The sequence below is a fragment of the Sinohyriopsis cumingii genome, chromosome 1 (genome assembly GCF_028554795.1).
Source record: "Sinohyriopsis cumingii isolate HCF-2022 chromosome 1, ASM2855479v2, whole genome shotgun sequence".
Taxonomy (NCBI): domain Eukaryota; kingdom Metazoa; phylum Mollusca; class Bivalvia; order Unionida; family Unionidae; genus Sinohyriopsis; species Sinohyriopsis cumingii.
In genome coordinates, this window is record NC_142961.1 from 179,337,785 (window position 1) to 179,352,353 (window position 14,569).

The following is a 14,569-nucleotide window of genomic DNA, read 5'->3' on the forward strand; positions in this document are numbered from 1 at the left end:
GCCATTACCATTACCTCTGACATCGAGACCTGGGAATCTGTACCATTAAATCTGACACTGAGACCTGGGAATCTGTACCATTAAATCTGACATCGAGACCTGGGAATCTGTACCATTAAATCTGACATAGAGACCTGAGAATCTGTACCATTAAATCTGACATCGAGACCTGGGAATCTGTACCATTAAATCTGACATTGAGACCTGGGAATCTGTACCATTAAATCTGACATTGAGACCTGGGAATCTGTACCATTAAATCTGACATTGAGACCTGGGAATATGTACCAATTTTTATCACATTAAGTGCAAATCATTCATAACATCTGGTCAAAGAATTTTTACTCTTAAACAAAATTCTTTACAACATATGGCCCACAATGCCCTTGACCTCTGGACCTCAAAGCTGAAAGGCCTCTTTTGCCTTAAGTGCATGCCCTCAACAAACTTTGGATATGGTCAAGGTAGATGGTCTAGAACTAATGATAGTATGCAAAACAAAATTTGTCCTTCTGCAATAGTGAATTTGGTCCAGGTCTATGATGTGAAACTAATGTTACTGTGCAGAAGTAATTTCTCTTCTTTCTGTCAGTGTATTTGGCCAGCCACAAAGTTTGATATGTAATGTTGACCTGAACTGTACAGAACCCCTTTTTTTCTTTCACACAGTGAAATACCTTGACCTTTTTGATCCACAAATCAATAGGCTTCTTCCTTTATCCCAAGTTTGGAAACTGATGATGGCAGAAACATTTTATTATTGTGCAGAAACAACTTTTTTATTTCAGTTACAATGACCTTTGACCCTGAAGTCAATTATGTTCTTCCTTGTCCCAAATGCATGCTATCACAAAATTTTGTATACAACAGATAAACTTTACATCATTACTATATCCAAAGCATCTAAAATATGTAGGCATTTTTCTGGGGGTGGAGGGGCTAATTTTCTCATTTTAATGACATAATACTTACCTGCTGTTGTTGCATAGCTTATTCCTTTTGAGAATGTGTGTGGATGTGTAAACATACTGCTGAAAATGTCATATCTTTATTGAGCAATAAATATCAATACATTTTATCTTTGAATTTTAAATCAATTTTATGTTGCTAGCCAATCAAACTATTAGCTGTTGTCATATATGACTGTACAGGATACACCCAATCAAGTAGGAGCTTTTCATTGGGTGGGTCGTCAGGTTTAGAGGCATTGAAGTTCGTGACAGATGGAGGTGCCCACAACTGAACAGGCCTCCCCTTCATGTAGATCTTCAAGAAACCTTCCTCTGAAAGAATGAAATACAAATGATTAGCAGCACATCTTTATTTGACTCGGTTATCAATTGTTTCAACTGTTGCTTGTGCTATGTAGTTTTGAAGTACATGATCACTCAGTGCTGAATTATTTGTGAACAGAAATGAAAAATGCACCGATTCTAAACTGTCTATATTTTAATTTCTGTACATAAAAGAAAGACCAACCCTATATGAAAAATGACTGCTGGAGTCGGAATTTTATGACAATCATCAAATCACACATGTACCTTCATCATATATGCAAGTACAGGTGCAATCATAGGTAAAATTAGAAATGACCTTTGTATTTCTTCTGTAGTTTTTGTTTCTTTTTTTATGTAAAAAAGTTTAAATAATCTTAAATCTTAATCTTAAACAATACTGTATTCTTAAGTGGCTCAGTCTTTGGTAGTTTTAAATCCAAATTTGGAAAATCATAGTTGTAAAATATATAGCTGTCAATAAGCATCCAGTACAGGAACACCAGAGGCAAGTTTAAACCCCATCAAGTCTGTAATGAATTTTCACAAAACTTTGCAGTTTTTCTTGTTCTTTATTCAAGTATGTCATCTCATGTCCACTTATGAGCTTAGACAGTCAACTGTAAATTTCATTACCTGTTAGAAGTGCTAGTGTCATTGGAAGCATTCTGGTGTTCTTTTGGTAAAAACCCCATGTCTATATGACCATCGAGTCAAGGGGAGTAGCAAAACCATGTTTTAGAAAAGGAACACCATAGCAATCATACTGGATATATGATCTGCACCCTTTTCATTTAGAACCAACTAGGTATCATATGATCCATTTTGGAAGGAACTGAGATAACAATATCTTCAAGATAGCCAAGACAGTGACCATACTGAGGGTCAGTTTACATCATTTTCAATTAAGACCAACTGGACACCAAAAGAACTTTCCTGATATAAACCCCATGTCAGAATCACTTTCCATTTAAGAGGAGCAACAATAACATGATGTTGTCCATCAATGTAGATATACTGGATACCAGGTCAGTACCATTTTACCTTAGGACCAACAGGACATCTTACGACATCTTTTGATGAAAACACCATGCCAATATGACTTTCTGTTTTGGTGGCATGAACAGTAGCAAGATTTTTGACATGACTGTCATAGTTGTCATACTGCTTATCAGGTTGTCACCATTTCCCTTCAAGATCATCTAGACATAAGAAGTTTTTTTTATGAAAGCACAATGTCAATATGACCAACCAACTGGGATAAGTAGAAGTAATAAGATTTTCAAGATGGCTATTGTGGTGGTCATATTGAAGGTCAGATCAGCACCATTTTCATTCACGATCAACCAGGCATCATAAAAAACCCATTTTAATATGACCTTCTATAGGACAAGTAAAAGATTCTCAAGATGACCTCTGTGGTAGCCATATTGGATGTCCGAGTGGCACAATTTTAAGTAGGACAAAGTAAACATCTGAAAAAGTCAGTTAAAGTTATTTTGTGTTTTATGGCATTGACAGAAGAAAAAAAAACATCCCAAAAGCTCCCTTGGTCTATGACCAGTATCACTAAAAAGAGTAAAGATTTGTTAGGCGTGATTGACATCCATTTTCTTATGCAGCTCTGTCAACCAAGTTATCCTCATTTACTTTCTGAACCACATAATGATTCGTTAGATCTATGATCCAATGCAAGAAATTCTCCAAAAAGTAGCCTTATGTATTCTATAGGCGTGGTATTCGCCATTCAGTTTTCAAACAATGATGAATAATGAACTGCCCAGCATATTTTCTTTTCAGACAGCATGTACATCAGACTTGTATTCAACATCTTTTTCAGGATCATTGACACTTCCAATAACATTTTCCTAGCTCCAATAATCTTGTTTACTTTGATGCTGTCAAAATCATTGTCATCATTTCTATTATCAGCCAGCATCTGATGAATTAAAGTACCTGATCATGTTAGGAGACATCCACTCTGAGCTTTCCATGTGGCATTGTATTTTAACCAGGCATTTGTAAAACTTCTTTGCTAAATGAATAGTACAAGTATGACAAAATGCTTGTTCCAGGGTCCAATATACGAATCAAATTTAATTACACAAACATTCATGTCAAGCTGAACACTCAGATGTGTAAATAGTTGCTAACCTGAAAAATGGCAAGTGCTAAAGGACCTCTATGAATGACATGACATGTGCCATGCTCAGCACTTGAAAGATTAATTCACTCCCAGACTAAAAGGGTAATTTATCAATTTTACGAGAGGTTTTCATTCAACATATATACATTTTGTACCCTAAGTTAGTTGCAAAGCTGAGGCTCTTGATTACAGATAATTAGGTCCCTTGTCAAAGTCCCAACTATACATAAAATGGCACCATGTTCTCTCCAGCTGTCCAAGAAAGGCACCCTAGTTTAAGTTTATGTTGGCTTTGTACTTTTTTTTAAAGGTCTTTAACTATTTTATTAGTTATATATTTGTAGTTCTCTTTGATACAAAATTACTATTCAAGTATTTCCACATGTTCTTATTCAGTATAATACTTCCTACAGTAAAGATATATAAGGAAATAGCTGACTACACATAATGTGGCTCTTTGATACAAAATTACTGTATTGCCACATGTTCTTATTCAGTATAATACTTCCTACAGTAGAGATATATAAGGAAATAAATGACTACACATAATGTGGCTCTAGCACTGTTTTGCAGCTGCTGCAGATCTGTGAACAAAATGAAATCTTGCATTCTTTTTTTGTCATGTTTATTCTGAAGTCACCTTTTTCATCTGGGACATAAGTAGTGCAATCATTCCATATTCATGCTAAAGGTGTCAATCGATACCGGGGGACCCGCTTGATCATAATTAACCAGGTAAATAAAATTAGCTATAGGGTACCTGTTTATTTCATGTAAGAAAAATAATAAAAACATATAAAAAAACATGTTTCCAAGTTCAGATGAAAGATTTTATCTGGCAACATCTGAAGCAGGTGAGACACAAAATAGCGAGTACAGTTCAAGACTCATGTAATGTCACAGTGATCCATCGCAGACGTCTGCTGATCTTCTGTGCCAACAGTTTCCTTTTCTGTCTATTTATGGTAACTGTATAAAACATATTTTGAAGAAAACTGACAGGTTTCTTAAAATTTAAATCATGCGTCACAGATTCATTATGGTTTGATACACACCAGACTATATTGAAAAAACATGTTGCCAAATAGTATCAAGTGAAACAGACTATGTTAAAATGTTAGAGAAGAGGGATTTTGATAAAATGATGAACATGTTGCATCAGGAAAAGGACAAATCAACAGTGCTTTACAAATTTTGAAAGAGGAATTCACTCTGATCTAAAACAGCATTAAGAATTTGTGGACATGACTTTATGACCTATGAGTGAAAGTTAAACATGTGACGCAGATTAAAGTGATTGTACATCAATAATTTATCACTTTGTCTGTATTCTTGTACTAATCCATATGGATTTAACCTATTTGTGACGAGAATTTTAACTTGAGATCCAGGTAGCAGAAAATTGCACATTTCTCATATGGTTTTCTGTAATTAAGGCATGTAATATATAGATTACTCTTTTTATTCGGTTTTTTTGCCACTCATATTAGCAATATAACGCTTATACCTCTTGGGGGGTTGGCATGTAGTAGTTCAGGTTCACATTTAATATAATTTCCCTTTGATTGGGTACCCAGGTAACCGATCATTATGATTGGTGAGTGCCCAGTCGACTTTTCTAAAATTTTGACATCTCTAATTCTTGCACATTCTTTATGCCTGGATAGTCAAACTATCACTCTTGGCTCTTGTATCAGATGCCAAGAAATTTAAACATTTCCTATGACTTCTACTTCTGTGTGTTTTAAATCTCAGACCATCAGCAGTTATGACCTTCAATGACAAGTAGTCAGTGCAAAAAAGTGAGACATTCTTAATATATTTTTCATTCACTCACCTAGAGCTCTATCAAAGCATGAAATAATCTCGATCACTGAAAAGTTTGTCACATCACCAAAGTAATAAAATCCCACTGACTCAGTGGACATGCCTGATAGCCAAAACACAGAGCACATGAAGAATGCCTATTTGTGTGCATCTTTTATGACATGTTGCCAATGTATACATAAAATCTGCACAATTTTGCAGTAAATGCCACAAGGATGCTGCTTGGAGAAAACACCAATAGCAAGGAATTAATAGAACTAAGGTGTGTGTGTGTGTATGATTTGGATTTTTAACACTCTTTAAATACAGTAGCTAGTTATAACACTCTTTACCTTCATTCCACTGTGCTTCTTTAATACTGAAAGAGAAAATAAATAAAAATATTTTACAAATAGACAAATCTAATAGAATTTTTATATATTTTTATATGAGAAATCGTACTGGTATCAAAAAGATGTTAGTTTCATAGATATAGCAATGTTCTATTCAAACCAGATTTATGATACTAGAACATTACTAAGTAATTACCATTTTCCCCATAAAAGGATTAGGGAAATATGGTACATTAAACAGGGTCAAACAGAAAACATACATGATTAAAAAATGTTCATAATCATGTTGTTCTTTTTTATAATCATAACCAAATTCCAATATTCATCTAAAAATGTGAAATCTGAATGTTTTTCGCCATCTCTTACCTGAAGAACTGATACAAATATTTACAAAAATTGTCTGATTATTACAAATTATAAAAATATTTTGTAATTAAACCATTATACATCTACCCCCTGACTAGTTGCATTCTCAGGAGCAGTCACATAACTCTAAATGTTTGGTTTCACTACTGTTACTTTGCACTGAAAAATAAGCAATTCTATTAAGTTTACTGTCTTTCATTTTAACCATTAACAGATCCTAATATTTTAGTCTTAGACAAGTAATTTCATTAATTTTAGTCTTTACTAAAAAGTAATAAACATAAAAAAATCATATATTGCATTTGCAAAAATTCCTGCAAGTCAAACTTGCTTAAGTCAGCGGATACCTGTACAGAGAAGCAGTAAAACATCAAAGGAGGTAACCATTACATAATATCCTCTTAGGCTTAAGAGTTATATCTCTTTACATGACTAGAAGAGAAATAAAAGAATGTCTAATATTAGAAATACAAACTATTCACAGTAACTGAGAGCAGACTGTGTGCCATAAGCTTCAGAAGAATAAAATTGAGAGCCAAATATTCCATGTAAACCAATGGCATATCTATAGTTGCCATGAGTACCATAACAAAGGCATTGTTGTGGACATTTTGCCTGATAAACTGATGTGCACTTGAAATGAAAGCAAATAGTTATACTTAATAAGTGGGCAAAATCAGCTCTGTTTAATAATAATGGTATTTTAATGGCCAAAACAAACTTGTACAAAGATAATGCTAAAATTGATTAACATAGTTTGTAAAAAATCGTGCTGCATGCTGTATTAAGTCGTATAAATAGCCTCTGCATGACCATAACGGACATAAAATGAATTGAAAAGATAATAGATTGTAGCCTAGTTAAAAACTGATAATCCAATGTACCATAAACCTTGCTCTAGGAAGAACATTCAAAGTGAAATATCCTGAAACAAAAAATGTAGTAATGCAATTACAAGCCTAACACAAAGTTTTAGTCTATGTCCATAGTGGAAGGGAAAAATAAAACTCTTCAAACAAAATGGCTTTTGGGCACATAAATAAAAAAAATGCTATTACAATAAAACAGCCGACTGTTAATTATCTTCACTGTTTTATCGAAGTGAAAAACACAATTATCTTCATTGGATGCAAAAATATTTCATTATTTATCAGTATTATCAAGAGATTAATTACATGAACAAAATCCATCCCTTATGATGAAACTGGATGCTTGCTATTTTACTGGTTTTGTTAAAATCAATAAATTCATCACAATACAATTTTATGGAGTAAACTAAATTCCCTGGGTCCTGTTTACATTGGGACTGGTTCTCTTATTTTAGCTCTTTAGCCCACCACCCTCTTCCCGACAAAAGAAAAATAAAGATAGGTTGTTTTTGTATTTCGTTTTAACAGCACTTTTAACACATTGTTGGCTACATCCCAAGGAGAGGGAGCTTAAAATGGCTTCTCAAGGGTACACTGAGGCAGGCATCCTAGGCAGGTTTCACGACCCCGACCCTTGCATTATGAGTTTGACATTCTATCAACTGAGCTAACAGATAGACAGAATGTAATTCTGAGTAACAAACAAGGTGTAAGAAATGTTTTCTGGCTAATATATATGATTATATACATGTCACTAATGAACTAAGAATTATATGAGTAATTAGTCAAAATCTACCTGAAAGTGGGATACACAATTAAATTAGTGTTGATTATACACAAGTGTAGTGAATATAATAATGCTATGGGTCTTGGTGGTCAATGATCATTAGAGACAGCAAACAACATATTTATCCATCACCACACAAGTAATGACTGCAAATTATATCAGATGAGACATATGCTGAATTTTTTTGCCTGTACTATCAAAAAGGTATGGATCCTTCTTAAAGACTTTAAATTTGTTTCTTAATTGAAATTTAAGACGCACACATTTACTCAAAACATGATTTCTAAAAGCATAATCCATTCAGGCTGTCTCAGCAAATTTTATTATGTTTTACGAAGCAAAGTAAGTTTTTCCAATAATCTGATTTGAAATGACATTCAGATAGATTAATGGCAGTACCAGCAATGCATGTATATAATTTGTAGGGCTCTAAGGCAATTTTTATGAAAATGGTCTAAAATGCTATATGTGTCAATATGTATTATTCATTATAAAAAATCAGCTTAGATTCTTGTATTCCCAGCGGATATAAACTGGTTTGCTTGAACCGAAAAAAAAACCATTTATTTATGTACAATTCCAGTATCAACTACTATATTTATTCCCGTACTCGTCCAGTACCAGCTACTGTATTTATGTACAATTCCAGTATCAAGTACTGTATTTATTCACTTGTTCAGTACCAGCTAATGTATTTATGTACAATTTATGTGCAATTCCAGTACCAACTACTGTATTTATTCACATACTTGTCCAGTATCAGCTACTGTATTTATTAATGAACAATTCAAGTATCAAGTACTATATTTATTCACATACTCGTCCAGTATCAGCTACTGTATTTATTAATGTACAAGTCCAGTACCAGCTACTGTATTTATTAATGTACAAGTCCAGTACCAGCTACTGGATTTATTCACATACTCATCCAGTACCAGCTACTGGATTTATTTATGCACAAGTCCAGTACCAGCTACTGTATTTCATCACATACTCGTCCAGTATCAGCTACTGTACTTATTCACATACACATCCAGTACCTGCTACTGGATTTATTTATGTACTAGTCCAGTACCAGCTACTGGATTTATTAATGTACAAGTCCAGTACCAGCTACTGTATTTCATCACATACTCGTCCAGTATCAGCTACTGTACTTATTAATGAACAATTCCAGTATCAAGTACTATATTTATTCACATACTCATCCAATACCAGCTACTGGATTTATTAATGTACAAGTCCAGTACCAGCTACTGTATTTATTTATGTACAAGTCCAGTACCAGCTACTGTATTTCATCACATACTCGTCCAGTATCAGCTACTGTACTTATTCACATGCACATCCAGTACCAGCTACTGTATTTATTTATGTAGTAGTCCAGTACCAGCTACTGGATTTATTAATGTACAAGTCCAGTACCAGCTACTGTATTTATTTATGTACTAGTCCAGTACCAGCTACTGTATTTATTTATGTACTAGTCCAGTACCAGCTACTGTATTTATTAATGTACAAGTCCAGTACGAAATGCAAGCAATATAGACATTTTTGTTGCTGCTTCATGTGTCTGATTGTACTGTTGATTTGTTCCAACAATGTAAACAAAACCAGATCTGCGTGTGCACTATGCAATGGCATTTCTGGAGCAGTACTGCTTCATCTAACTTGTACACCATTATATAGTTCACTTTTCATTTAACGGCTGTAGTTTTGTCCCATGTCTGACGATGCATTTGCTCATTATTATAAGTCAGTTTCTCTATCTAGCATACCCATTATACACACTGTAGCAATTATTAGTTTCTCATGAGAATATAAATGTTGATCAATACTTATCCTAAAATTAGAAAAAAGCAACACAACACTAGCATCAATATCTTTCAATTTTGAAATTTTGACAGTAACAGTGACATTTCTTTTCAAATTCACAAAAAGCACACGGCAATGCCCATCATGTCTCATATAGCAAATATGGTTGAAATGCATGCATATATATAACTGAAAGAAAAATGAAGAAAAAAAAAACTTTCCAGATAAGTAGCACTTACAATCATCTGATGCAACGATGCATGCTGATATATGCTTTCCAAAAGCAATATGCTCGATATTGATGAACTAGACTTGCAGAGATACATATGGTAGAGGGGAGCATTTTGGTGAATATAATGATGGAAATGAAAGATATTCTCAGTACTGCAGTAATGGAGATTGGTCAGAAGAGATGTATGTCACTTTCCCAAATTTTTGAAAAATAAATAAATTCCAGAGTTACATTTTTAAATATCACAGATTATTTGATAAATATTTGTCATCTGAACTGCAAAGGCTTACACAGAAATATATAACAACCTTCAGGATGAAAAAGCCATCATAAAAACAGAAATGAATATAACAAATTTTGGGGTCCGTTCCTTGCATAAAAGACCAAAAATGTACTAACTTTTTGCTTACATTGTGATACTTGTCACCAGCTGACCAATCACCAGCAAACTGAAGACAGATGGGTTAGGTAAAGTAGGCTTTGCTAAATATGAATGCTCTGGGGCAACACAACAGTACAGTAGAACCTGTCTTGAAAGGTCATTACTTATACCAAAAATATAATGGTCTCTCAAGAAAGGTGGTCTCTCATGACAGATCATAACACTATACAATGAACAATTCTGCACATGGAGAACCCGGTCTCCCAAGATCATTCATCCGTCAAGACAGGTTTTACTGTACTCGATAGGTTTATATGCACTAGTCGGGTAAAAAGCACAACTTTGTGAGGTACACTGCAGCTATCTATATTACCCCTTCAAATTGGATGCCTTGGATGTAGAAGCTGACAAACTTGTGTGTGAAGAGCTACGTCTACAGGAACAGAGACGAAACTCGGGTTATACACACAAAAACAATGCATATCAACAACAAAACCTAAAGAATACACCGTGAATTGTACTGAAAATACAAATATAAAAAAATGAGACCTCTTGCTCTAACGACTGACTTGTACTGAGGTAAAGTAAAAAGGTTTACAAGTTGTTTTACTGTCTATTCTTTCAACTGTAAACAACACAAATCCTGATGTGCCATAACATAATCCTCCTGCAGATCAGGGTCTATGTTGTTTGTTTCATACAAACTCCACAAATCCAGAGCTGATAGAGATCACATCGCATTATGAGATGGCGGATCTGGGTCTCTGCAGTTAGCCCCATCATATAAGCGAGTATATACGATAATCTAGGGTGTGTGTGTATGTGTGTGTGTGTGTATATATATATATATATATATATATATATATATATATATATATATATATATATATATATATATTAATGACTTGCACACAATATACACATGAACACAAATTGATTGATATGTCAAGCTTCTGCCAAATAGTGCTCTTACAAAACCTAGTGTACACAGTAACAGTGAGAGACAGCAGTGACAAATAAATGATAAAGTAAATTATACGTTTCTAACATGATGGACAATAATTCTCTGTAGCGATCATAAGCAATGACATCATGCATGTGTCAACATCATCCATCTGTGAAAGTTAATAATTACTATGCTTTAGCTGCAACCTAGAACATAAATACACAATCTTTTTACCCACCCCCAATAGAAAGCAACAGCTTGTAGAACATGTTATTTGCTTTAATACAACCTATTGACCAAAAAAAATCATACGGACAGTTGGTATCATATGGAATTTCAAAATGTTCAGCTGGGTAGCAATACATATTGATACATATTGTAATGCATTCAATACAGTACAGTAACTTTATACGAATGCTTCAGATTTGATAGCCGAAAGACATTGGATCTCACAAGAACTTATGACCATCTGCTATTAAACTTAACATGATACAAATCATGTTATTGTACTGATGATGCCCTAAACAATTAGTATAGAATTTAAAATTTATTAATGCTATTACTGTTCTTTTATTTTGATTCCATCCATCTACTCGCATTGCACATTGTGTCCAAAAAAGTGAAACTGTTATGCAACTGTTGTCAGTAAAGTCATCCCTGTCACCAACAAATAAAAAGATGTATTAATCAGGTGTGCATATGGTAAAATGTTTGAGATGAGCTTTGGGAAAAGTATCATTTATCATGACACATATAATGATGTCTAAATAATTCAAATGTTTATATCATAATACAATTTCTGCTGGCAAAACTCTCCCCATTTCTGCTCAATAGGTCTTTTAAGATTAATACTAATGGGGTATTTCAAACTTTCTTTGTTAACCAGGATCTAATCTTGAACTGAAAATTGAAGGGTGAAACACCTCCCAAATCATTTTTTAAAAATATGGAAATTTTCTTAATAAGGGAGGGTCTTGAAAACTTGATGCATAATTTTCATGCACAATTACGCATTTGGTTGATTTCTAGGCATCTGCATCAATGCCCCAATAATACGTCTTACACAAAACCTTGCATTACAAATCACTAATTACCATATCAAATTATTCATAATTTACCCAAATTTGGATCTTCAAAGTGCATGATGGAAAAGAGAAGCAAGTAAAAACAGCTCAAGAAGTTCAAACAAAGTATTTGGGGTGACTCTGAAGTGAAAAAAAAACCCCTGCTACACAATGCGTAAACTGATACATTCTATCCCTTTGTTTTCATTATTTTAATTCTTTTTATGTATATCAGATACATTCTCTGTTTTGATGCAGCATGTGGCCATGTGTTTATTTTGTCTTCAATATTCACTCAATTTAATTATATGCCCTGCATAACTGATAAGACCTGTGCCTCCAGAGGGTGCTAATCACCAATATATACTGTATATTGCGACTTTTAAGTCAAGTCTAAAGCAAACTGCAATATTCTCTGATTTGCCATAAAAAATATTGTGTTATGGTTCTGTGCAGGTTGTTAGGAGTAATTAGTAGAACACAGACCCTTATCAGCCTGCACATTATTCAATGTAAGATCAGGTCTATGTTGTTTTGCAGTTGGACCTGACTTGTAACTGGGTACATAAGGCAGGTCATGTTTAATAGATCACATGCAATTCCATCTAATGCAAACAATCCAGAGAGTGAAATGGGGGGGGGGGGACAGACGGCAAGGATGACTCGACTACTTCTAGTTCTCTTAATCTGCATATGGATTTGTGAAAATTTGCTGACAACATTTTCAAGTACTTGAGTGCTGATGACATTGAATTTAACCTATATATTAAAAACTGAGCCCTTAAGTTCATTAGATACTGAAGTTAGATAGAATTCAACTAAATCATCATTAGTTTTCTCAGTCTATAGTGTGTGCAGTTAATTAGGTCTTGTTAGAAATCACTGCTGACGTGATTGATCAGTTCCTCAGAGTCTCTCCCCATGAAGGAAATAAACCACATATAAAAAATTACACCAAATGTAAGTATACTGACCAAGATCTGTTGTATTACAAGCAAGCATATCAGAGTCTATGATGTTCAAATGCAAATATCAAGATGAATATTCATAAAGACCTTGCCCTATTGCATTACAAGTCACATGGATGATTCCAACAATAAAATTTTGGATTTCTGTCCCTGGAATTGGGATTTTTCCTTTGTAAAATGAGTATTTTCTGAAATTATTAACACATGGTTTGTAACCTTCATCATGCATTCGTAATTTGCATTTGTAATTATTTTCACAATTTACACGTATTTTCATATGTCGCTTTAGCGTAGATAGAAAACCTTACTATTATAAACCAAAATTACCAGGAATTAATTCATTTTATTTCTGTTTTGCAAACAAGTTTCCTATTTAAATAGAACTGGTAGCAGCTGTTGCTGCAATTAGTACTAAAGTTTTTTTTCTTTTTTAAATAACACAATCTTTATATGTAACAACTTTATTTCTTTAAGCATGCTATAAAATAAGATTGCATTATACCAATTATGTTTAATTACTTAAAGGTGTTATTGAAATACAATGCCCTATGATCATATGACACCATTAGTTAGTTTCTAATCAAATTAAAATTCTGTATTTTAAAAGATAGGATCTCTGCAGTACATAAAGCTACCAGACACAAGGCAACAAACTAGAATACTAAATACTTTTTAAAGTGATATTCCATTTTCAATAAAAGAAAGCATGAAATATAGAAGGTCAGAAGAAACATGATTTGGTTCATTAGAAGTAGAGTACTCCATCTTTTAGCATTTCATGTTATGCCAATTATACCTCGGCAGACAAATCTCAGACCATGTGCTGAATATAAGCAATTCAAGCACAAAAACACTCATCAACCATTACCAATATGTGTTGTCAACATCCAAACAGCTGGTCAACAAAAAAATTCTAATTATAGAATATTATATACTTGTCGTTATGAAAATGAGGAGTTGCCTGCTCATGTTAAAAATGAACATACATTGGAGACTCCCATTAACAGCAGGGTCCATAATAGGGGGTAAATAAGGGGAAAAGATCACCTAAGAGTCTGTAATTTTACCAGAATAGACCGAAATGGTAAAGTTAACTTTACCTTGCAATGATTTAATCAGATTTTCCCTGCCCGATCTTGTTTTAATACAATACATTAATAATCAAAGTAAAACACTGAATCTAGCATCAGCTTTCCCATAGAAAGTGTGGGGGTGGGGTGAAAGGATAGTTTTTTTTTCTGTAGTCAATTTTGGTGATAATTGTAACATCATAACTAACAAAATCTACACTGCTATCTACAGGACTTCCACTGAAAAGGAACCTTGAAACAAAAGAAGTGAAAAGTGAGTTTATGCTGCCCAATTTGAAGCAAATTAGGATTTACTGGATGTATCCAGGTCCATTACTAATAAAATTATTCATTTTATCCAATAATTCACTATAAAAACAGATGACAAAGAACTTCTGCTACAGATGACATTGACAATTTTAAACTGTAACCTATTTTTGAGGTTGCTGACATTTTATGTTCTACAGTCACTTTAATTTATTTAAGATGAA

General features: G+C 33.6%; 1 protein-coding gene across 13 annotated transcripts in view; it reads right to left on the reverse strand.

Moving 5' to 3' along the window:
• Positions 1-14,569, reverse strand: part of LOC149808475 (echinoderm microtubule-associated protein-like 2) — a 175,666-nt gene that overhangs the window by 67,614 nt on the left and 93,483 nt on the right. For 10 of the 13 annotated variants that reach the window (XM_089977894.1, XM_089977845.1, XM_089977877.1 and 7 more), the window contains 3 exons: positions 10,404-10,463; positions 5,580-5,605; positions 1,157-1,283 (listed from right to left, as the gene is read on the reverse strand). In XM_089977894.1, coding sequence (XP_089834020.1) covers positions 1,157-1,283; positions 5,580-5,605; positions 10,404-10,463 — 213 coding nt within the window. The remainder of the gene's footprint in view (positions 1-1,156; positions 1,284-5,579; positions 5,606-10,403; positions 10,464-14,569) is intronic. The other 3 variants (XM_089977860.1, XM_089977922.1, XM_089977912.1) reach the window with 1 other exon arrangement.